Source organism: Pan paniscus, chromosome 4 (genome assembly GCF_029289425.2).
Source record: "Pan paniscus chromosome 4, NHGRI_mPanPan1-v2.0_pri, whole genome shotgun sequence".
Lineage (NCBI taxonomy): Eukaryota > Metazoa > Chordata > Mammalia > Primates > Hominidae > Pan > Pan paniscus.
In genome coordinates, this window is record NC_073253.2 from 103481467 (window position 1) to 103506225 (window position 24759).

Here is a 24759-nt window from a genome sequence, read left to right on the forward strand (position 1 = left end):
CAGAAAGGAAGACGTGTTGGTCAAGGTATAATTAGGAAAATAGAAACTACTATAAATATGAAATTACACAAAGGAAATTTCATTAAGGGAATTGGTTATTTTGGTGAAGGAGCAGCTAAGAAGACAAACTGGATATGGTAGCGTAAGCCAGAAACTTAGCAACAGCAGGAAACCACCAGCATGCCAAAGCTGAAGACACTGAAGCTGATCCCTTCAGCATCCCAAAGCTGAAGACACAAAAGGAAGAGTCAGTATTACTGGGACCCACAAGCCACAGTCAGCCAACACAAGTTGGAGCTGCAGATCAGTCCAGGGCTGGAACCATGGAGGAGACAGAGGTGTTGCCAGAAATGCTACCTGAGTTAGAGAAGGAGAGAGAGAAAAACATTTATTGTAGCTTCTGCCTCCCTGTGGCATTCCTGTCTCCCACTAAATGCAGCCTGCAAAGTTAAGCCCCCCATAGAATATATATAGAGAAGAGCATGCTTAGAGAGAAGAAAGGTTCTGAGGGGAAGGAGGCCTGGTTCTGAGGGCAAGCAGCATGAAGCAAAAGAAAAGGAGGAGGAAGGGGGGCACAGGTTTCCAGCAATGAAAAGAAACAGAGTCACTCTAACGGGAGTTCTTTATAACAATCCAGAAACAGGAATAATTGCCAGAGTATTCCTGTACTTTGCCTGAGAAACCCACAGTGCTGACCAAGTTTGTTTTCTTCCTTGAGCCAGATGAAAGCTGCTTTCTTAGACACAGGAATATTGTTTCACTGTTAAAGATTCAAGATTGATAGTCAATTGCATGTTCAAAAGGGCCTCTGATAAAACACAATAACCAAGCATTTCCTCTGGTGAATGTAACAGAGAAAGTTCCAGTGGGAAGCTTTTTCTTGAAAAAAAAAAAAAAATTGATGGCCAATCATCCCACTGGGATACAATCAATTGAACAGAAGTCTACAGTGGGGGAAGCAGCTATGCTCCTGAAGGTTTTGTAAATACACTGTGATCAACAGCTTTTGTGTAAATGCCTGTAATACCTCTGGGCTAGAGAGCAAACATGTGAAGAGCTCAATTGCCTTTAGTCAATGTACTCTATTGGACTCTATTATTGGGCAAGTGTGTCTAGAGAAGCGGGAGCTCAAAACCAAACTCTAATCCCAAAATTATTAGAGAAAATAATGAGTAATAACATGTAAGCCCAAATTCTGCTAAAATGTTGAGGTTCCAAGCTAAAATTTTACAACACTCTACTGTCTCATAAATAACTAACTTCTAACGATTAATAACAGGGAATTACTATGAAAATGAATTCCCTATATTTAAAGAATGCAACTATAATAAAGACACAACATAATTTATCTTGCTTTCAATATCCAGGAGCCCCTTTAGAATCATGGAGAACACTTTCGTTCATCAGTATAGACTTCACACAACATTAAACAAAATTGCAAAGAAAAAGATAATACATAGATTCTTTGGATTAGCTATGATTAACAACTGGCACAGTGTGAATGTATGTACTGTGTTGAAGTATGCATGTAAATGAATAAACAATATGTATAGACACAGGTACTTCCCTGTGGCTGATTGTGGTAGACAAGATCTGCCCAGGTGCAGTAAAAATGGTTCTGAAATAAGATAGTTTAATTAATTAAAAATAAAATATAGTTAAGTATTTTATACATATACAAAGCAATTGCCTATAACTATTAATGCTTTTAATAAATGTTTTAAATTAATGTTTTAAAAATAAATTGGATTCTATTTAACTCTGTAATTCTCAATACATGCTTACTTCAAGTTAATAAATGAGATATGCTTATTTTTTTCTCAGTAGTATATTTTCTCATTAAATTAAATTATTAATTTATTCTCATTAAGCTCCAAACCTGGTTTCTCTAATTTGGGCGGTCTGTTCTGCTGATTTAGAAATGGGCAAATGGGACCCCTTCCATGTTCAATATCACTCTTTATGTATAAACCACAAGACTAGGGGAAGTAGAGTGACACTGATCCTTAAATAAAATTTCTGCCACAAAACACTGTGAATGAATTTGAAAGTAAAAAAAAAAAAAAAAAATGAAAGCAACAGCTCATAATCTCTTTCTTGGATAAAGACTGACCTCATGTGTTAGAGACCAGATAAAATAGAGTTGATATCCTTTTTACAAGAGTATTTTCAACAAAAACCACAATTTACAAACAAGGATGTGATAAACATTCAGAGTGGGCTGAGGATAATATAAGCAAAGCAAAATATTTAAAATATAAAGCCATGATCCAAGAAAGGCTCTTTCAAAAACAATTGCCAATTCTCTTCATTTTATATTTGTATGTTTATGTTAAAGCCTGAAGCAACCATTTTATCAAAAGACAGATGCCACAAAGAAACTTATCGACTCACTTTATTTGTTAGGACTTTTATAAACTGAGTCATTTGAAAGATGAATTCATTTATTTTACTAGTGTGATACTGATACCTATTACCATTGAAGTTGCTGAAATGAAAATGTAGCACAAACAAATACACATTACAACTAGAGTGTAAGTAATAGAGTTATAAAATATAAAAGAGTACCCTCACTGATCAGGTATTACTGACTAAACAGCATGAAAAAATAAAAGTGGTAAGTTTCTATTGCTTATGTAGATGTTGTCTATATTAATTTATGAAAACATCAAAGTCACTAATTTGGGCAGTAATAATAAGGTAGAAGAGTATATCCCAGTTTCCCCTTAGCCAAGGGAGATGCAATCCAAGACTCCCAGGGGATGCCTGAAACTGAGAATAATACAGAACTCTATCTATACTATATTTTTTCCTATATAGTAACAGGTAGGTAGCATATATAGGATGGATATGCTGGACAAAGACGATTCATAGCCCTGGCAGGAGGGAGTGGGACAGTGCAAGATTTCAACACACTACTTAGAACAGCTGCAATTTAACACTTACTAAGTGTTTATGTCTGAAATTTATCATCTAACAGTTTCGGCCTGTGGTTGACTGCAGGTAACTGACACCTGGGAAAATGAAACAGCAGATGGTGGGATCTACTGGATCCCCTTATTCAGTGTATTGCTACAGTATGAGTTTTTTAAACGCTTTTTAGAAAATACTATTTTAGTTACACAGTGTGTTTAACTTAAATAATTAAGCAACCTTTAATGGGTCAGCAGGAAAAGAAAAAAATTATATAACAAAGAGTAAACAAACATAGTTATTAATCTTAACATTCAGCACTGACACTCAGGTAGAAAAAAGGTCATAAAGTTTTTAAGTAAGTTTTATTTTCATAAAATTATTGTATCTTATGTTAATGAAAGAACATAAGTACGTCAGGACTAACAAGTTATGAGGAACTTTCGTACATCATGATGAATATTTTTTAGTTAGCTTTTTTTTTTTCATTGTTCAACCACTTCTTTAGTTATGTGCCAAGCACTCTTCCTCATGCATCCCTAGAGGCAGGTAGATGCTATTACTATCCTTGTTTTACAGATGAGGAAACTGAGGCAGAGAGATTAGGTGATTTGTCCTAGGTCATACAATCAGCAATCATACAATTAGCTTTGTTGACTGCAATAAATGCGTTGCTGGCCTTGGCAAACTTCTAAGAAAAAAATATCAATTAATGGATCACATCAGGCCTAGATAATCAAAGCTTACATTCTCAACACTTGATTTTTGGCTCAACTCTTAACTGCTAAAAAGCTAAAAAGTAGCAAAAGCATTGTCATCCAACAAAACCCTTTCATAATACTGTACTCACTAGGTCATATTCATTGGGGAATATTTCAGAGCTGAATGAATTTAAGAACATATTTTTTACATCTCAGAATATCACTCAAGCACCTATAATTAATCAGAAACAAATGAAATGATAACCTATGACAAAGCAGCAATATTACCATTTAAGTAGTAAAACCGTATGTTCTTTCTGTAGAGTAAGGCAATCTAAACCAATTGATTGTTTGAAAATTTAAAAGGCAAGAAAGTTAATTTTTCATTTCTAGTCTCTGAATAAACAAAAAAAGGAGGATGAAAATTGAGTTAGCTGCATGAATGAACATTCTTTCAGTTACTTATGTTAAATCAACTGAAAAAATCAATTTTCTTTTCCTTTAAAAACATTTAACATTTCCAACCATAAGCACTTTTAAAATATGTACTTTTCTTGAAGTTCTTTAAATGTGATTATGATACAAGAAAATATCACAAGTTTTATCTAGCTGTCTGTTACCTTTCTAAGGAACTCTGTTTTTAAAAAACAATATAAAACAAAACCCATATGCAACACATCCCAAATATTCGGTTAATGTTTGTAAGCTGTTGATAAATAAATATTATAAATATAAATAAAAATTCTCTACCATCTTAATAGTTATTTAATATAAGGTCTTTTCTTTTTTCTTTTTTCCTTTCAGAGATAGGATCTCGCTGATTGCAGTGGCATGATCATGGCTCACAGTAGCCTCAAATTCCTGGGCTCAAGCAATCCACCCACCTCAAGCCTCCAGAGTAGCTGGGAATACAGGCATATACCACCAAACCCAGCTAATTTTTTGTAGAGATGGGTCTTACTATATTAATAGCCAAGGCTGGTCTTGAACTCCTGGCCTCAAGGAATCCTCTCACCTCAGCATCCCAAAGTACTAGGATTACAGGCATGAGCCAACACACCCACCCTAAAAAAAGGTCTTCTTGACTACTGATTGAAATCATTTGTACTGATTTGATATAAATAAACACACAAGAGATTTGTGACATTATATTGATGAAGTTACAGCATTTCTAAGGCTTGCCTTTGAACTACGTGTAAAAATAACTTGCCATTTTTGGCATTTCAGACTCTACAGGTAGCCTATTCAACATATAAAATAATATATGTTAATACATATTATCCTAAGCATTTTCCATGTCATTATGTATTCTTGAAAAGTATAATATTGAATAGTACAATTTTATCATGTTAGACTAACATCAACATTTTTAATTTCTTTACCCCTTAAAAGTTTTTTAATCATTATGGAAATTTTCATATATAAACAAAAGTATTGAGAAGGTATAATAAACCTTCATCTCTTAAAACCTAGCTCGATTATCAATATTTTGCATTTTTTTTTTCTTTCAGAAACAGGGTCACACTCTGTTGCCCAAGCTGGAGCGCAGTGGTGTGATCGAAACTTACTGCAGACTCTAACTCTTGGGCTCAAAAGATCCCCCCGTTTCAGCCTTCCAAGCAGCTAGGACCATAGCATGTGCCACCATGCCCAGCTAATTTCTAATTTTTTTTTTAGAAACAGGGTTTGTTACCCTGTCTCTAAAAGTCACATCCTTTATTATCATACAAGCCATCCTCCCGCTTCAGCATGCCAAGCATCTGAGATTACAGGCACAAACCACATCGCTGGCCCAATATTTTCATGATTTTTGTTTCCTTTATTGGGCTATGCACTTTTATCTTTTTCTTGTTTTTAGTCCCTTTGTAATATTTTAAACCAAATCCCTAATACTGTGTCATTTTACCAGTAAATAAAGTATGTGTCTCTTACTGATAAAAATTTAACAAGCATACCACTATCATTCTTGACAAAACTAACAATAATACCTTGTTATCATTCAATGACCACTTCACATTCAAGTTTTCTCAATAATCTCAAGGATATATATTTTAATGTTGTTTTGTTACTGTCAGGATTCAAGCAAAATCTCCACATCACATTTAGTTGTTTTGTCTTGAGTGTTTTCTATAAAAATGTCTCTCTTTCTTTTCTACAATGTTTTTTCCTTGGAGAAACTGGGTCATTTGCCTTAGACAAATCTAGATTTAGCTGATTGTCTTTTTGTGGTATTATTTAATATGATGCTTTAATCCTACTATTTCCTGTAAATAGGTAAATATAGAGGCAGATTAGATTCAGGCTTTTTGTTTTGTTTTGTTTTTTAGACAGAGTCTTGCTCTGTCACCCAGGCTAAAGTGCAGTGGCATGATCTCAGCTCACTGCAACCTCTGTCTCCCAGTCCCGGGTTTCAAGCAATTCCTGTGCCTCAGCCTTCCGAGTAGATGGGATTACAGTCACTCCCCACCCTGCCTGGCTAATTTTTGTATATTTAGTAGCAAGAATACTATATAAATGATGCTGTGTACTCTCTACTGCATCACCTCAAGAGTACTTAAGGTCTGCTGTCTCACTTTTCTTCATGCTAAGACTGATCAGTGAGTTAAATGCTATCAACTTCTTCCCTCCATTATGATATTCCTACATGGGAATATCAATCCACATATAATCGCTTTTGCTTTCATTGATGATGATCATTGCCTCGGTCCATTATTTCAAGATAACTGCAAAATTATAATTTTCTAATTCTATCATTCCTCTTTCATTTGTCACTAGAATCCTATTCAGAAGAACTTTCCCTTATGAATTATGTGGTTACTTTTTTGTAATTCCTATAAGAAAAAAAGGATAAATATGTGATTCTCATTTTGTTTACTCATTTTTAGAGTAATAAACTGCTGCCTTATTAAGTTCCAAAGATGACCGATGAGCTTTTCTTTAAAAACATCTTTACTGAAGAAAAACTGACATACCAAAGACTGCACATACATATTTAAAATGTATAATTTGGTAAGTTTTGACATATGCACCATGAAATATTTACCACAACCAACATAATATATGTCATCCCCCAAAGTCATCACATGCTCCATTGTACTCCTTCCTTTTTGTTCCTCTCTCCTCCCTCCCCTCCCTTACTGGTGGGCTCTTTGTAACTTGACAATCATTTGCATTTCTTAGAATTTCACAGATGAAACAGAACTCTTTTTTTTATCTGGCTTGTTATACTCAGCAAAATTATTTTGAGATTAATCCATGTGATAGTATGTATCAGTAATTCATTCCTTTAACACCCTGTGTGGTATTCCATTGTATAAATATACCAGATTGTTTATACGTACACCAACTGACAGACATTTGGGTGGTTTTAAGTTTGGGACTGTTTCTAATAAAGCTGCTATATGGATCCATGTCTTTGCATGTACCTGTGCTTTCATTGATCTTGAGTAAATACCGAGTCGTGAAATGACTGTATCATATAGCAGGTACACATTTAACAGTTTTAGAAATTACTAAAGTGTTTACCAAAGTAAACACTTTGGACCATTTTACATTCTCACAATGTGTAAAATTGGACCACAAGTATGTGTAAGTGGACCACATACCTATGATACAGTTTAATTCATCAGTTAGGCATGAGATTAATAACAATAACTAATAATAAAATAGAACAATAACAATATGCTGTAATAAAAGTGATGTGAATGTGGTCTCCCCGACCCCCTCAAAATATCTTCTTGTTTTGTACTTTGGGTAACTGATACCACCCATGGAAAGTGAAACTGCAGATAAGGGAAAAGGGACTCTCTCCTTAATTTGCATGAAATTTCCATTCATCTAAGCTGTTGAATTAATAGAGGATTCTGGTTTCTCTAAATTCTCACCAACAATTGATATGCAAGTGTTTTTTTTTTATTATACTTTAAGTTCTGGGGTACATATGGCAGAACGTGCAGTTTTGTTACATAGGTATAAACATACCATGGTGGTTTCCTGCACCCATCAACCCGTCACCTAAATTAGGTATTTCTCCTAATGTTATCCCTTCCCTAGCACCCCAGCCCCCAACAGGCCCCGGAGTGTGATGTTCCCCTCCCTATGTCCATGTGTTCTCATTGTTCAACTCCCACTTACGAGTGAGAACATGCAGTGATTGGTTTTCTTGTCATAGTTTGCTGAGAATGATGGTTTGCAGCTTCCTCCATGACCCTGCAAAGGACATGAACTCATCTTTTTTATGGCTGCATAGTACTCCATGGTGTATATGTGCCACATTTTCTTTATCCAGTATATTATTGATGGACATTTGGGTTGGTTCCAAGTCTTTGCTATTGTGAATAGTGCTGCAATAAACATACGTGTGCATGTGTCTTTATAGTAGAATGATTTATAATCCTTTGGGTATATACCCAGTAATGGGATTGCTGGGTCAAATGGTATTTCTAGTTCTAGATCCTTAAGGAATCACCACAGTCTTCCACAATAGTTGAACAATACTCCTACCGAGTGTTGTAAGTGTCCCTATTTCTCCACATCCTCTCTAGCATCTGTTGTTTCCTGACTTTTTAATGATTGCCTTTAATGATCTGGTGTGAGGTGGTATCTCATTGTGGTTTTGATTTACACTTCTCTAATTACCAGTGATGATGAGCATTTTTTTCATATGTCTGTTGACTGCATAAATGTCTCCTTTGAGAAGTGTCTGCTCATATTATTTGCCCACTTTTTGATGGAGTTGTTCTTTTCTTGTAAATTTGTTTAAGTTCTTTGTAGATTCTGGATATTAACCCTTTGTCAGATGGATAGATTGCAAAAATCTCCCATTCTGTAGGGCTTATTCACTCTGATGATAATTTCTTTCGCTGTGCAGAAGCTCTTTAGTTTAATTAAATCCCATTTGTCTATTTTGGCTTTTGTTGCCATTGCTTTTGGTGTTTTAGAGATGAAGTCTTTGCCCATGCCTATGCCCTGAATGGTATTGCCCAGGTTTTCCTCTAGGATTTTTATGGACCTAGGTCTTACGTTTAAGTCTTTCACCCATCTTGAGTTGATTTTTGTATAAGGTGTAAGCAAAGGGTCCAGTTTCAGTTTTCTGCATATGGCTAGCTAGTTCTCATAACACCATTTCTTAAATAGGGAGTCTTTTCCTCATTGCTTGTTTTTGTCAGGTTTGTCGAAGATCAGATGGTTGTAGATACGTGGTGTTATTTCTTAGGTCTCTGTTCTGTTCCACTGGTCTATGTATCTGTTTTGGTACCAGTACCATGCTGTTTTGGTTACTGTACCTTTATAGTATAGTTTGCAGTCAGGTAGCATGATGCCTCCAGCTTTGTTCTTCTTGCTCAGGACTGTCATGGCTATATGGGCTCTTTTTTGGTTCCATATAAATTTTAAAGTAGTTTTTTCCAGTTATGTGAAGAAAGTCAGTGGTAGCTTCAAGGGGATAGCTTTGAATCTATAAATTACTTTGGGAAGTATGGCCATTTTCATGATATTGATTCTTCCTATCCATGAGCATGGAATGCTTTTCCATTTGTTTGTGTCCTCTGTTATTTTCTTGAGCAGTGGTTTGTAGTTCTCCTTGAAGAGGTCCTTCACATCCCTTGTAAGTTGTATTCCTAGGTATTTTATTATCTTTGTAGCAATTGCGAATGGGAGTTCACTCATTATTTGGCTCTCTGTTAGTCTGTTATTGGTGTATAGGAATGCTTGTGATTTTTGCACATTGATTTTGTATCCTGAGACTTTGCTGAACTTGCTTATCAGCTTAAGGAGATTTTGGGCTGAGATGATGGGGTTTTCTAAATACATAATCATGTCATCTTCAAAAAGAGACAATTTGACTTCCTCTCTTCCTATCTGAATACTCTTTATTTCTTTCTCTTGCCTGACTGTCCTGGCCAGAACTTCCAATACTATGTTGAACAGGAGTGGTGAGAGAGGGCATCCTTGTCTGGTGCCAGTTTTCAAAGGGAATGCTTCCACTTTTTGCCCATTCAGTATGATACTCACTGTGGGTTTGTCATAAATAATTATTATTATTTTGAGATATGTTCCATCGATACCTAGTTTTTTGAAAGTTTTTAACACGAAGTGGTGTTGAATTTTGTCGAAGGCCTTTTCTGCATCTATTGAGATAATCATGTGTTTTTTGTCCTTGGTTCTGTTTATGTGACGAATTACATTTATTGATTTTCTTATGTTGAACCAGGCTTGCATCCAACGAGTGAAGCCGACTTGATCATAGTGGATAAGCTTTTTGATGTGCTGTTGAATTCGGTTTGCCAGTATTTTATTGAGGATTTTCGCATCAATGTTAATCAGGGATACTGGCCTAAAATTTTCTTTTTTTATTGTGTCACTACCAGGTTTTGGTAACAGGATGATGCTGGCCACATAAAATGAGTTAAGGAGGATTCCCTCTTTTTCTATTGTTTGGAATAGTTTCAGAGGAAATGGTACCAGCTCCTCTTTGTACTTCTGGTAGAATGCTGCTGTGAATCCATCTTGTCCCAGACTTTTTTTTGGTTGGCAGACTATTAATTACTGCCTCAATTTCAGAACTTGTTACTGGTTTATTCAGGAATTCAATTTCTTCCTCATTTAGACTTGGGAGGGTGTATGTGTCCAGGAATGTATCCATTTCTTCCAGATTTTCTAGTTTATTTGCATAGAGGTGTTTATAGTATTCTCTGATGGTAGTTTGTATTTCTGTGGGATCAGTGTTGATATTCCCTATATCATTTTTTATTGCATCTATTTGATCCTTCTCTCTTTTTTCTTTATTATTCTGGCTTGTGGTCCACCTATTTCGTTGATCTTTTCAAAAAACCAGCTACTTGATTCATTTATTTTTTGAAGGTTTTTTCTTGTCTCTATCTCCTATAGTTCTGCTCTGATCTTGGTTATTTCTTGTCTTCTACTAGACTTTGAATTTGTTTGCTGATGCTTCTCTAGTTCTACTAATTTTGATGTTAGGGTGTCAATTTTAGATCTTTCCTGCTTTCTCTTGTGGGTATTTAGTGCTATAAACTTCCCTCTACACACTGCTTTAAATGTGTCCTAGAGATTCTGGTATGTTGTGTCTTCATTCTCATTGGTTTCAAAGAACATCTTTATTTCTCCCTTCATTTTGTTATTTACCCAGTAGTCATTCAGAAGCAGGTTGTTCAGTTTCCATGTAGTTGTGCGGTTTTGAGTGAGTCTCTTAATCCTGAGTTCTAATTTGATTGCACTGTGGTGTGAGAGACTCTTTGTTATGATTTCTGTTCTTTTGCATTTGCTGAGGAGTGTTTTACTTCCAATTACATGGTCAATTTTAGAATAAGTGCAATGAGGTGCTGAGAAGAATGTATATTCTGTTGATTTGGGGTGGAGAGTTCTGTAGATGTCTATTAGGTCCTCTTGGTCCAGAGCTGAGTTCAAGTCCTGAGTATCCTTGTAAATTTTCTGTCTCATTGATCTGTCTAATATTGACAGTGGGGTGTTAAAGTCTCCCACTATTATTGTGTGGGAGTCTAAGTCTCCTTGTAGGTCTCTAAGACTTGCTTTATGAATCTAGGTGCTCCTGTATTGGGTGCATATATATTTAGGATAGTTAGCTCTTCTTGCTCCATTGGTCCCTTTACCATTATGCAATGTCCTTCTTTGTCTCTTTTGATCTTTGTTGGTTTAAAGTCTGTTTTATCAGAGATTACTATTGCAACTCCTGCTTTTTTGTTTTTGTTTTTGTTTTCCATTTGCTTGGTAAATATTCCTCCATCCCTTCCCTTTATTTTGAGCCTATATGTGTCTTTGCACGTGAGATGGGTCTCCTGAATACAGCACACTGATGGGTCTTGACTCTTTATCCAATTTGCCAGTCTCTCTCTTTTAATTGGGGCATTTAGCCAGTTTAAATTTAAGGTTAATATTGTTATGTGTGAATTCGATCCTGTCATTATGATGCTAGCTGGTTCTTTTGCTCATTAGTTGATGGAGTTTCTTCATAGTATCGATGTTCTTTACAATTTGGTATGTTTCTGCAGTGGCTGGTACTGGTTTCTCCTTTCCATGTTTAGTGCTTCTTTCAGGAGCTCTTGTAAGGCAGGCCTGGTGGTGACAAAATCTCTCATCATTTGCTTGTCTGTAAAGGACTTTATTTCTCCTTTGCTTATGAAGGTTAGTTTGGCTGGATATGAAATTCTGGGTTGAAAATTCTTTTCTTTAAGAATGTTGAATATTGGCCCCTACTCTCTTCTGGCTTGCAGGATTTCTGCAGAAAGATGCCCTGTAAAGTCTGATGGGCTTCCCTTTGTGGGTAACCCAACCTTTCTCTCTGGCTGCCCTTAACATTTTTTCCTTCATTTCAACCTTGGTGAATCTGATGATTATGTGTCTTGGGTTTGCTCTTCTCGAGGAGTATCTTTGTGGTGTTCTCTGTATTTCCTGAATTTGCATGTTGGTCTGTCTTGCTAGGTTGGGGAAGTTCTCCTGGATAATATCCTGAAGAGTGTTTTCCAACTTGGTTTCATTCTCCCCGTCACCTTCAGGTACATCAATCAAACATAGATTTGGTCTTTTCACACAGTCCCATATTTCTTGTTCCTTTGTTCATTCCTTTTTATTCTTTAATCTTGTCTTCTCTCTTTCTTTCATTAAGTTGATCTTCAATCAATGATATCCTTTCTTCCGCTTGATCAGTTCAGCTATTGAAACTTGCGTATGCTTCATGAAGTTCTCATACTGTGTTTTTCGGCTCCAGCAGGTCATTTACATTCTTCTCTACACTGGTTATTCTATTCCAGTTAGCGATTCGTCTAACCTTTTTTCAAGGTTCTTAGCTTCCTTGCATTAAGTTAGAACCTGCTCCTTTAGCTCGGAAGAGTTTGTTATTACCAACCTTCTGAAGCCTACTTCTGTCAATTCGTCAAACTCATTCTCCATCCGGTTTTGTTCTCTTGCTGGCGAGGAGTTGTGATCCTTTGGAGGAGAAGAGGCTTTCTGGTTTTTGGAATTTTCAGCCTTTTTGTGCTGGTTTCTCCCCATCTTTGTGGATTTATCTACCTTTGCTCATTGATTTTCATGACCTCTGAATGGGGTCTTTGAGTCGACATACTATTCCTTTCTGTTTCTTAGTTTTCCTTCTGACAGTCAGGCCCCTCTGCTGCTGTCTGCTGGAGTCTGCTGGTGGTCCACTCCTGACCCTGTTTGCCTGGATATCACCAGCAGAGGCTGCAGAACAGCAAAGATTGCCGCCTGATCTTTCCTCAGGAAGCTTTGTCCCAGAGGGGCACCTGCCAGATGCCAGCCAGAGCTCTCCTGTGTGAGATGTCTGTCAGCCCCTAGTGGGAGGTGTCTCCCAGTCAGGATACACAGGAGTCAGGGACCCACTTGAAGAGGCAGTCTGATCCTTAGCAGAGGTTGAATGCTGTGCTGGGAGGTACGCTGCTCTTTTCAGAGCTGTCAGGCAGGAACATTTAAGTCTGCTGAATCTTCACCCACAATTGCTCCTTTCTCCAGGTGCTCTGTCCCAGGAAGATAGGGGTTTTATCTATATGTCCCTGACAGGAGCTGTTGTCTTTTTTTTCAGAGATGCCCTGACCAGATAAGAGGAATCTAGAGAGGCAGTCTAGCTGCAGCAGCCATGCTGAGCTGCACTGGGCTCCATCCAGTTTGAACTTCTCAGTGGCTTTGTTTACACTGTGAGCTTAAAACCACCTACTCAAGCCTCAGCAATGGCAGGTGACCCTCCCCCTACCGAGCTCGAGCCACAGCAGGCTGCTGCTGTGCTGACAGTGAGAATTTCAAGTCAGGGGATCTTAGTTTGCTGGGCTCCATGGGGGTGGGACCCACCAAGCCAGACCACTTGGCTCCCTGGCTTCAGCACTCCTTTCCAGGGGAGTGAATGGTTCTGTCTTGCTGGTGTTCCAGGCCCCACTGAGGCATGGAAAAAAAGAACTCCTGCAGTTAGTTCGGTGTCTGCCCAAATGGCCGCCCAGTTTTGTGCTTGAAACCCAGAGCCCTGGTGGCATAGGCACCGCAGGGAATCTCCTGTTTTGAAGATTGCAAAGACCATGGGACAAGCGCAGTATCTGTGCTGGAGTTCCTCAGGCTCAGACCCTCATGGCTTCCGCTGGGTAGGGGAGAAAATTCCCCAATCCCTTGCGCTTCCTGGGTGAGGCAATGCCCCACCCTGCTTCAGCTTGCCCTCCATGGGCTGCAGCCACTGTCCAACCAGTCCCAATGAGACTCAGTTGGAAATGCAGAAATCACCTGCTTTCTCCATCATTTTCGCTGGGAGCTGCAGACCAGAGCTGTTCCTATTCAGCCATCTTGCCAGCAATCTATGGCAAGTGTTTTTAACATTAGCCAATCTAATACGTGTGTGGTGGTATTTTAATATAGTTTTAATTTGCATGTCCCTAATCCCTAATGCTACTGAACATCTTTTCATGTGCTTATTTTCTTACTTAGTTTTGACAGTTCTTAATATATTCTAGACATAGTTTATCAGATATGCAGTTTTCAATTATTTTTCCCAATCTGGGGCTTGTCTCCTTAACAGTACAGGAGTCCCTCTCCCCTATCTGCAGTTTCACTTTCCACGAGTGGTACCAGTTACCCAAGGTACAGTTCCAGAAGATATTTTGAAGGGGTGGGGAGACCACACTCACATCACTTTTATAACAGCATATTGTTATAATTGTTCTATTTTATTATTAGTTATTGTTATTAATCTCATATTGTGCCTAGTTGATGAATTAAACTTTATCATAGGTATGAATGGGTAAGAAAAATCATAGCATACAAAAGGCTTGGTACTATCCATGGTTTAAGACATCCACTGGGGGTTGTGGAATATATCCCACGAGGATAAGGGGGAACTACTGTATATGTCAAAGAGTAGAATATTTTAATTTTCATAAAGTGTAATTTATTAATTAGTAAATTTATTAATTGACTTTTTTTTTTTGAGACAGAGTCTCACTCTGTCGCCCAGGCCAGAATGCAGTGGCTCAATCTTGGCTCACTGCAACCTCCACCTCCCGGGTTCAAGAGATTCTCCTGCCTCAGCCTCCCGAGTAACTGGGACAAGAGGCACATGCCACTGCACCCAGCTAATTTTTTTTAATATTTTTAGTAGAGACAGCATTTCACCATATTCGCCATGCTGGTCTCAAACTCCTGACCTCGTGATCTGCCCACCTCAACCTCCCAAAGTGCTGGGATTACAGGCACGAGCCACCGCACCTGGCCCGATTTATTAATTTTGATCAGGCTTTTGGTATCCTATTTTAGAAATCTTTGTCTAACCCAAGATCACAAAAGTTTTCTCCTATCTGTTCTTCTAGAACTTTTTTATTGATATAAAATTTATTTCCTACAAAAGTCATCCTCATAAATTGTACAGTTCAATGGTTTTTAGTACATTGAGTGACTTGTGCAACCATCACCAATATCTAATTTCAGAACATTTTCATTAGACTGAAAAGAAACCCAGTATACATGGGCATATTCTGGACATTTCATATAAACAAATCATATAGAAAAATAGCCTTTGTAGCTATCCTCTTTATCATAATGCTTCCAAGGCCATGTTACAGCCATATTATAGCATATTTCAGAACATCATTCTTTTTCATGGCTGAATAATATTCCTCTGTATGAATATACCACATTCTGCTTATACATACATGAGATGATAGGCATTTACATTGTTTCCACATTTTAGCTGTTGTGTATATTGCTGCTATGGGCATTCATGTACAAGTTTCTCTTTGAATCCTGTTTTTAATTATTTTGATTCTATACTTAGGACTGAAATTTCTGGATCATATGATAATTCTGTATTTAAACTTGTCAGGAACTGCCAAACTGTTTTCCATAGCAACTGCATAATTTTATATCCCCACCATTAATGTACAAGGGTTCTAATTTCTCCACTTCTTTGTCAACACTTGCTGTTGTCCACATTTTTTATTACAACCATCCTAGTAGGTGCGAAGCTGTACCTCACTGGGGTTTCCAATTTGCATTTCCCAGTCATTTGCATAACTAATAATGTTGAGCAGCTTTTCATGTGCTTGGCAGCCAAGTATATCTTCTCTGGAGAAATATCTATTCAAGTCTTTTGCACATTTAAAAAAATTAGGCTGTCTTTTTGTTGCTAAGATATGAGTTATTTATATATTCAAGACACTTACCAGATATGTGATTTGCAAATATTTTTTCTTATTCTGTCGATTGCCTCTTCAATTTCTTGAGAGTATCCTTTGAATTTTTAATTGTGATAAAGTACAATTTACCTTTTTCTTCTTCTGTTGCTCATGCTTTTGGTGTCATATCTAAGAATCCATTACTGAATTCAAGGTCATGAAGATTTCTCCCACATTTTCTTCTACATGTTTCATAGTTTTAACTCCTACATTTAGGTCTTTGAACCATGTTATAGTTAATTTTTATATATGGTCTGAGGTAGAGGTCTAGTTTCACTCTTTTGGATACGGATATCCAGATATCCTTGCACCATGTGCTTAAGAGACTCTTCTTTTCTCATTGAATGGTTTTAGCACCCTTTCAAATATTAATAGGACATAGATGTGTGAGTTTATTTCTGGACGCTCAATCCTTTTCCATTGACTTACGTGTCTATCCTTACATCAGTACCATACTGTTTTGGTTCTTATAGCTCTGTAGTAAGTTTTAAAGTTGGGACATATGAGTCCTCCAACACTGTTTTTCTTTTTTTGAGATAGTTACGGCTCTTGAGTTGTCCTGCAATTCAATAATAATTTCAATATCAGATTTTCCATTAAAAAAAGCTGCTGAGATTTTTACAGAGATTCCATTGACTCTATAAAGTGCTTTGAATAATACTGCCATCTTAACAATATTAAGTATTTTAAGATGAATAGTGGATGCCTTTTCATTATGTAGGTCTTCTTTAATTCCTTTCGGTAATGTTTGTGGGTTTCAGTGATCCTTGGTTAAATGTACTTATAAATGTTTTATTATTTTTGATAATAATGTAAATGAAAGGTTTTTTATTTCATTTGCAGATTATTCATTGCCAGCATATAAAATTATAACTTTTTAATGCTTCTTTTCAAAGTCTTTTTAATTTTTTTAACTGACAAAATTTGTATATATTTATGGTGTACAGCATGATGTTTTGATATAAGTATACATTGTGGAGTGGCCAGATCAAGATAATTAATATATGCCTTACCTCATATACTGAAAGGAGTTAGTTAGCTTGCCTTAGGTAGATAACAAGGGAAGGGTCCCAGAGAGGCCCCCGCCTGTGGGTCAGTGCCTCATCCCCACATAACATAAAAAGCAGCCTGAGAAAAAATTCAAGCGGCAGGTACCAACAAGGGAACTAGCACGGGGTGTTGTACCTAGAGACATGCCCACGGCTGCGCAGATAGAAAAACCTCCAGCCCATTTGGATAAAAACTTGCACAAACCTCCAGCTAACTCAGATAAGGGAACAAGGCCAGGCACAGAAATGCCTTTGTCCTTTGTATAGTCAGTGGGATCCCAGAAAAAGTTTCTTCTCCTTTTGTGGGCATGGGCACAGTGGGCTCCGGTGGGTTCCAGTAGGCACTCTACTTTCCTTTATTTGGACTGTAAGTCTGGCCTCTATGAATCATCACCTCAGCCCGATTGTTCCCAGGCCAAGCTGAGTCACGCATTCGCCAAGACAGCCTGCAGACTAAGCACATTCCTTCCCCTTCCCAGTCCATAAAAACCCTGGACCCCAGCCCCACAGTGGATACTCCCATTCCGGACCCCCTCTCTGCTGGCAGAGAGCTTTCTTCTTTTGCTTATTAAACTTTCGCTCTAACCTCACCTTTGACCATGCTCCTTAATAGTCTTGGAGGTAGGACAAGAACTCCCAGCATTATCTCAGACAACAAAAGTTTGTTTCGATATTATATTGAAACAATATATACGCTTGTCATCCTTTTAATACCTATAGTATCTGTAGTTTTCTCAACCCTCTGAGCTGTAACACTGGCAACTTTTTTTTTGATCAGTGTGACTAGAGATTTATCAATTTTATCTATCTTATCAAATCGCTAGCTTTTGGTTTCATTAATTTCCTCTCTTCTTTTTGCTTTCCATTTCAACATTGTTTCAATATTATATTATTTGTGGTCGACCACTTAAAATTTATTCTCTCAGCAATTTTCAAGTATACAATATAGTTACTTACTATAGTAAATATGTACTATATGTACTATGTACTATATGTACTACAGTCTACAGTCTACAGTCTATGATGTACTATAGATCTCTTGAGCTTACTCTTGCTCCCTAACTGAAATTTTGTATTCTTCAACCAGCACCTCCTCAATCCTTTTCCTCCCTTCAGCATCTGGTAACCACCATGCTAATCTGATTCTATGAGTCTGACTTCGTTAGATTCCACATGTAAGAAGATCATGCAGTATTTGTCTTTCTGTGCCTGGCTTATTTTACTTAACATAATCTCCCTCCAGGTTCATCCATGTTGTTGCAAATGACAGAAATTTCCTTGTTTTTAAGGCTGAATAGTATTCCATTGTGTGTATATACCATATTTTCTATTTTTTTTTCTTTTTTTTTTTTGAGACAGAGTCTCACTCTGTCACCTAGGCTGGAGTGCAGTGGCCACTGCAAGCTCCACCTCCCGGGTTCACGCCATTCTCCTGCCTCAGCCTCCAGAGTAGCTGGGACTATAGGTGCCTGCTACCATGCCCATCTAATTTTTTTATATTTTTTTAGTAGAGATGGGGTTTCACCATGTTAGCCAGGATGGTCTCAAACTCCTGACCTCGTGATCCGCTCGCCCAAAGTGCTGAGATTACAGGTGTGAGCCACCGCGCCTGGCCTACATTTTCTTTATCCATATATCCTTTAATGGACATTCCATATCAACTTTGGCTCCTATGAATAGTGCTGCAATGAAAGTAAGAGTGCAGACATCTCTTCAACATACTGATTTTATATCCTTTGGATACATACCCAGCAGTACTATTGCTGGCTCATATGGCAGTTTTATTTTTTATTTTTTTGAGTCACTTCCATACTGTGTTCTACAATGGCTATACTAATTTACATTTCTACCAAGAATGTTCAAGAGCTCCCCTTTTCCTACATCCTCACCAAAACTTGTTATCTTTCCCCTTTTTAATAACAGCCATTCTAACAAGTGTAAGGTGATATCTCATTGTGGTTTTAATTTGCATTTCTCTGATGATTAGTGACACTGAGCATTTTTTTTCATATACTTGCTGGCCACATGTATGTCTCTTTTTGAAAAATGTCTATTTGGGTACCTTGCCCAGTTTTCAGTCAGGTTATTTGTTTTCTTACTATTGAGTCGAGTTCCTTATATATTTTGGATAGTAACTCCTTATCAGATATATGGTTTGGAAATACTTTCTTCCATTCCATAGGTTGTCTTTTCACTCTGTTGTTTCCTTTGCTATACAGATACAATGGATTTTTGTGTATTGATTTCCTAGCTTTGATTTATTTTGAGTGCCTAATCAACTTTGCTTTTCTGGGATAAACTCTCATTAGGTCATGACATAATTATCCTTTTAAAATAGTGTTAGACATGATTTTCCAAACTTTTGTTTACAATTTTTGAACCTATATTCATGAAAGATAGTGATGTTCAATTTTCTTCACTTAGAGTGTCTTTATCAAGTTTTTAAAATGTGGGTAATAATAGTCTCTTTTCTAGAAGACTTGTGTTGAATTGGTATTATTTCTTTCTTAAATATTTGGCAAAATTCAACAGTGAAGTCATCTGGGATGGGAGTATTGGAAAATTTTTAACTACAGAAGCAATTTCTTTAAGAAATACAGGGGTATTCAAGTTATCTATTTCTTCTTAAGTGAGCTTTGGTAGTTAGTGTTTTTCAAATAAATTTTCCATTTCATCTAAATTGTTGAATTGATAGGCCTAAAGATGTCCACTGGCTGGATGTGGTTGCTCACGCCTGTAATCTCAGCACTTTGAGAGGCTGACATGGGTGGATCACCTGAGGTCAGGAGTTCGAAACCAGCCTGGCTAACATGGTGAAACCCTGTCTCTATTAAAAATACAAAAAATTAGCCGGGCGTGGTGGTGGGCGCCTGTAGTCCCAGATATTTGGGAGGCTGAGGCAGGAGAATTGCTTGAACCCGAGAGGTGGAGGTTGCAGTGAGCCAAGATCCCATTACACTCCAGCCTGGGCAACAAGATTGAAACTCTATCTCAAAAATTAAAATAAAAAAAAAGATGTTCATAATATAACCTTGTTATCCTTTTAATGCCTGTAGTATCTGTAGTTTTGTCAACCCTCTGAGCTATAACACTGGCAAGTTTTTTTTGATCAGTGTGACTAGAGATTTATCAGTTTTATCTATCTTATCAAATCACTAGCTTCTGGTTTCATTAATTTCCTCTCTTCTTTTTGCTTTCCATTTCATTGATTTCCTCTTTGATCTTTACTATTTCCTTTTTTTTTTTTTTGCTTACTTTGGATTTAATTTGCTCTTCTTTCTCAAATTTCATAAAATGGAAGTTGAAGTCATGATTCGAAATCTTTCTTTTTTCTCATATTGGTATTTGTTTCATTATTTTTATCTAAGTAGTACTTTAGTAGCATCACACTAAATCTGATACATTGTGTTTTCATTTTCATTCATTTCAAAATACTTTCTAATTTCTCTTTTGATTTTGTCTTTACTCATGGGTTATTTAGGATTGAATGCACAAGGAGGGTCATCCACAAATCCCTGGGATTCTTCTATGCAGTTCTCTCCACTCCAGTATTCAGTCCTCTGAAATCTGGCTGTTTTGGTCTCCCTGGCCATTCTGTTCTGTTTTGTCAACTCAGACAGTCTGCTGTGTGTTACCTGAGTTACCCCCCAACCTGTGCTGCAGTCTGGAAACTCTTTCAATGCACTAAACTGAGACAATCACAGAGCTCCTCCTGCTTGTTTCCCGTATCATAGGGATCATTGTCCTTGGTTGCCTGATATCCAGTGTCTTAAAAACCATTGTTTCCTATATTTTGTCTGTTTTTTTAAAGTTGTTTCAGGAAAGAGTAAATTTGGCCCCTGTTACGCCACCTAAGCTGGAAGAAGTCCAGTTTCGTTTTGCTTATATCATTATAAACCCATTTTTATATATTTTATTTCTTTTAATTCATTGCAGAATCTTCCTTTTCAATGCTCAAAATATCCCAGCCTAAGTCAGTAGGAGCCATTTCACGTTGGCTTTTGGGTCCTTCGACATGTTCCTTCTAGTCTCTTTAGTGGCAAATGACATGCAGGTCCCACAGTCTAAACACTGAAGGTAACTATATATTTGCATTTGCTGAACTTGTTTTTAAAAGTGGGAGAGAGAGCAAGATATACAGATTTTATATTTATATAACAGGTACACTACAATGAAAAGAACACACTTGTGTTAGAGTAGACCCAATTCTCCCACATACAAGTCACTAATACTCTTAACTGTTAAATGTAGACCTCAAAAATTCTTATCTTTGCTTCCTAAATATAGACCTCTAAGTTTCCAAACAGTCCCATAAATATGACTTTATCTTATCAACCTGTGTGCATTCAGTCTGGTTATTCTGGACTCTCATTTACACAGTCATAGCAGCTTAGAAAGGCTTCTTATCCCAATATTGCTTGAGATTAGCAGAATCTAAGTAATAATGGCGTGTCATCAGTAAATATTACAAAGTAAACGGGAATCCAGTCAAGCCTGAGAAAATCAAAATAAAATTAAATCAAAGGGACCACAAGAGGATATCAATGTCCTTCCATCTATTCCCAATCCTCTGTTTTCTTGCCCTTGATTTAAAAATCAAGATGTCACAAATCCCCAATTTTCCCTTCTAACCTACTAAATTAGACTTGATATTTCTTAGTTTCCATGAGAGCCCCTAACAGTCCCTTCTAGGCCAATAATTCCTAAATTCATAGATTCTTCAGGGTGCAAGAAATTGCAGATCTGAAGACAGATCATCTAATACAGGCACATAATTTCAAAGACAGGAAACTAAGGTACAGAAATTTTATGCTCTTTGCCTCTCTCTTAGCAAACTTAGAAAGCCAGGGATTTAGTGACATCATGTGTTAAAGAGATTTTCTAAAGCATGTAAAAACATATTTAGGCTGATAACTCTTAACACTCTATATCTCACATCCTCTTGATTATTTACTATGTACTATGATGATAAGGAAAACACAACTTTTTAAGGGGTGTTTATATGATTACAAACATTTTTGTGAATGTCTTAGTAACCAGTATGAAAACACTGCCAGAATGCAAACATCATAAAATAAAAAGCATTAATTTTATTAAAAACTGAGTCTACCCTTGGTTTTCAAGAGATAAACCAATTAAAATAGCTAAAATAGCTTTGCAGAACCGATGCATGTATAAAATGTCCTCTTTTGCCTTTGCTTGAATCCAAAAAACTAAGCAACATTCATTGCTTAGTTGTACACACCAGTTTTCTCATCAAAGAAAAGGCTCTGTTGAAGAACAAAGATGTTCCTCAAAACTTTGAGGACTAACTGTAATACAAGTCCAATAGATTCTGATTGTTGATAGACCAAACCAGCAATCCTTGCCTAAAATCTTCAGAAGAACCATTTCAGCAAATTGAGCTTTCCAATGCAGACATTTGCTGTAGCTGTGTTTTATCACAGAGAATAATTGTGATCTTTTAAGTACCAGTGTACCATAATTTTTGGCCATCTCAAAATGCTGAGGGAAGCACTTACTGATCTAATAAGTCTTGTTTTGTCTTTAATGAGTACAATTTCAAGTAATCATAAAAAGCCCACATATGGCCATCACAACACTTGTTGTGCACAATCTGTTCAACCAAAGGCATTTTTACTCTACACCATAAACAGCATTAGATGTGACTAGAAAAACATTCATCTACCAAGATGTTCAGGCCAAGGTTATAGGAAATGAATTAAAAATTATGGTTACATATGGTCTTGGTTACACTAAGATGTTCTGATATAGCAATAATTGAGAATAACAGGCCTATCCTCTCCTCTAGCTTTAGGCTCTGATCCTCACAATAAAATTAAAGCTAATCAGTCCTTTAAGACATAGTACAACCACAGGCTCTCTTTCAGATACACTATACTAGAATAGTGATTTGATTTCTTAAAATCAAACTTTGTACTAATTTTCTAGCAATTTAGATACTATGGCATCTTTTTTTTTTTTGAGACGGAGTCTCATCTGTCGCCCAGGCTGGAGTGCAGTGGCGCAATCTTGGCTCACTGCAACCTCCGCCTCCCGGGTTTAAGCAATTCTCCCATCTCAGCCTCCCAAGTAGCTGGGATTACAGCCACCACACCACCACGCCCAGCTAATTTTTGTCTTTTAGTAGAGATGGAGTTTCACCACGTTGGCCAGGCTGATCTCAGACTCCTGGCCTCAAGTGATTCACCTGCCTCGGCCTCCCAAAGTGCTAGGATTACAGGAGTGATCCATTGCGCCTGGCCCGCATCTGTTTTAATATTAATAGCTAAAATTTACTTAGCATTTACTGTGGTCTCTATTCTGAATCAAGTACCTTATAAATATTACCTTATTTAATACCCTAAAAAATAATTTTCCCACTTAGCTAAGTGATAGACCCAATAATCCAATCTGAGGTTATAATGGCGCCCAGGGTCCTATTCACTGTGTGATCCTACCATAGTCCTAGGTAACTAATAAACATTTGCTCTTTTCCTAGGGAGTAAAGAAAGACATTATTTCCCATTAAACTATAAGCTCAAAGAGATCTGAAGACATCAAACTGAAAGAGACCTGGGATCTTACCTGGTTTTTTTCATCATTGTGTTGCCAATACAGCAACTTTCTAATAGTTGTGAAATGAAGGAAGGTTGAAGGAAAAGGTTGCTCAGCTATAATAAGTCGGAAAAGGCAAGAATCACATTCATTTTCCTAAGTACTATAGGATAGAACTGAAATTTATACAGTAACAAATTTCAGATAACACATAGGTAAATTTTATAGTAGCCAGTTTTTCCATTACACAAATGTAAGAATTGGCTTTTAATTATTTAAAAGCTCTGGAAAGCAGTAGAGATGACACATCGCAGTAGAGATGACAAATCAGTGAGAGATTACTAAAGAACTGGCAGTTTGATCATTTCTAAAAATATGAAATTTCATATAATTGTTATATTATTGAACTCTCTGAGCCACAATGTAAATTTTTGTCATATATTCACCTCTCTTTTCATCTTACATATTCAGCTTGATAATATGCACTGACCATATTCACTTTTTAAAGCCAAATACTCATAGGATCTAGTGATATATGAGCACTTAAAATTCAATCAAAATATCTTCTAAGCACAATATATTAACATTTAAATGATTATTTTCATATATATTTCTTTGATATATATTTCATAGCCATTAGCAATGAAAAAGCAAAAAGCTTCTTGTTTAAATGAGTATTCCATTTCAGAAAGGATAAGTTTGGTATTGCTTTCTTCAACTCATTTTAACTTTTATCAAACATTAGTAGGCTTCTATAATGGTCTGACTGTCCCTTATTCAAGTAAATTAAACAATTTAGGGCTCATCACCTGTATGATACTCAAAAATACCAAGGAAAAGCAGCCATAGTACCTACCTTGGTTAGGTGAATGACTCCTTTAGAAGTGACTGAACAACCCATGAAGCCTACATATTGAAGCTCAGGACAGTGTTCAGCAAATGCTTTCACTGACTGATCTGTCACCTAGGGAAAAGACATGGATGAAGTTATTCAAGGTAATAGTCCAGTGAACTCAAGGATTTGGCTCCTGAAAATTCTCTCAGCCCCACCTTGCATCATTACTATTTCCTGCCCTGTTAGATCATTTGAATCAGCATACAAACATGCTATAATATTCCTGTATTTTTAAAAGTCGTCTCTTGACCCTACATCCACTTCTTATCACCCCATGTTTTTATACTTCTTCAGAGATGTTGACACTGGCTACCTCCAATTCTTTACCTTCTCCCCTCCCTGGGTGTGTGTATGTATATGTATATGTATATGTACATGTATATGTATATGTATATACACACACACACACACACACACACACACACACACACAAACACACACATATA

The 24759-nt window shown here is 37.0% G+C and overlaps 1 protein-coding gene across 1 annotated transcript in view; it reads right to left on the reverse strand.

The window, feature by feature from the left end:
* Positions 1 to 24759, reverse strand: part of FBXL17 (F-box and leucine rich repeat protein 17) — a 525355-nt gene that overhangs the window by 342737 nt on the left and 157859 nt on the right. Inside the window, exon 5 of the mRNA XM_024928895.4 lies at positions 24275 to 24382. Within this exon, the coding sequence (XP_024784663.2) occupies positions 24275 to 24382 (108 nt within the window). The remainder of the gene's footprint in view (positions 1 to 24274; positions 24383 to 24759) is intronic.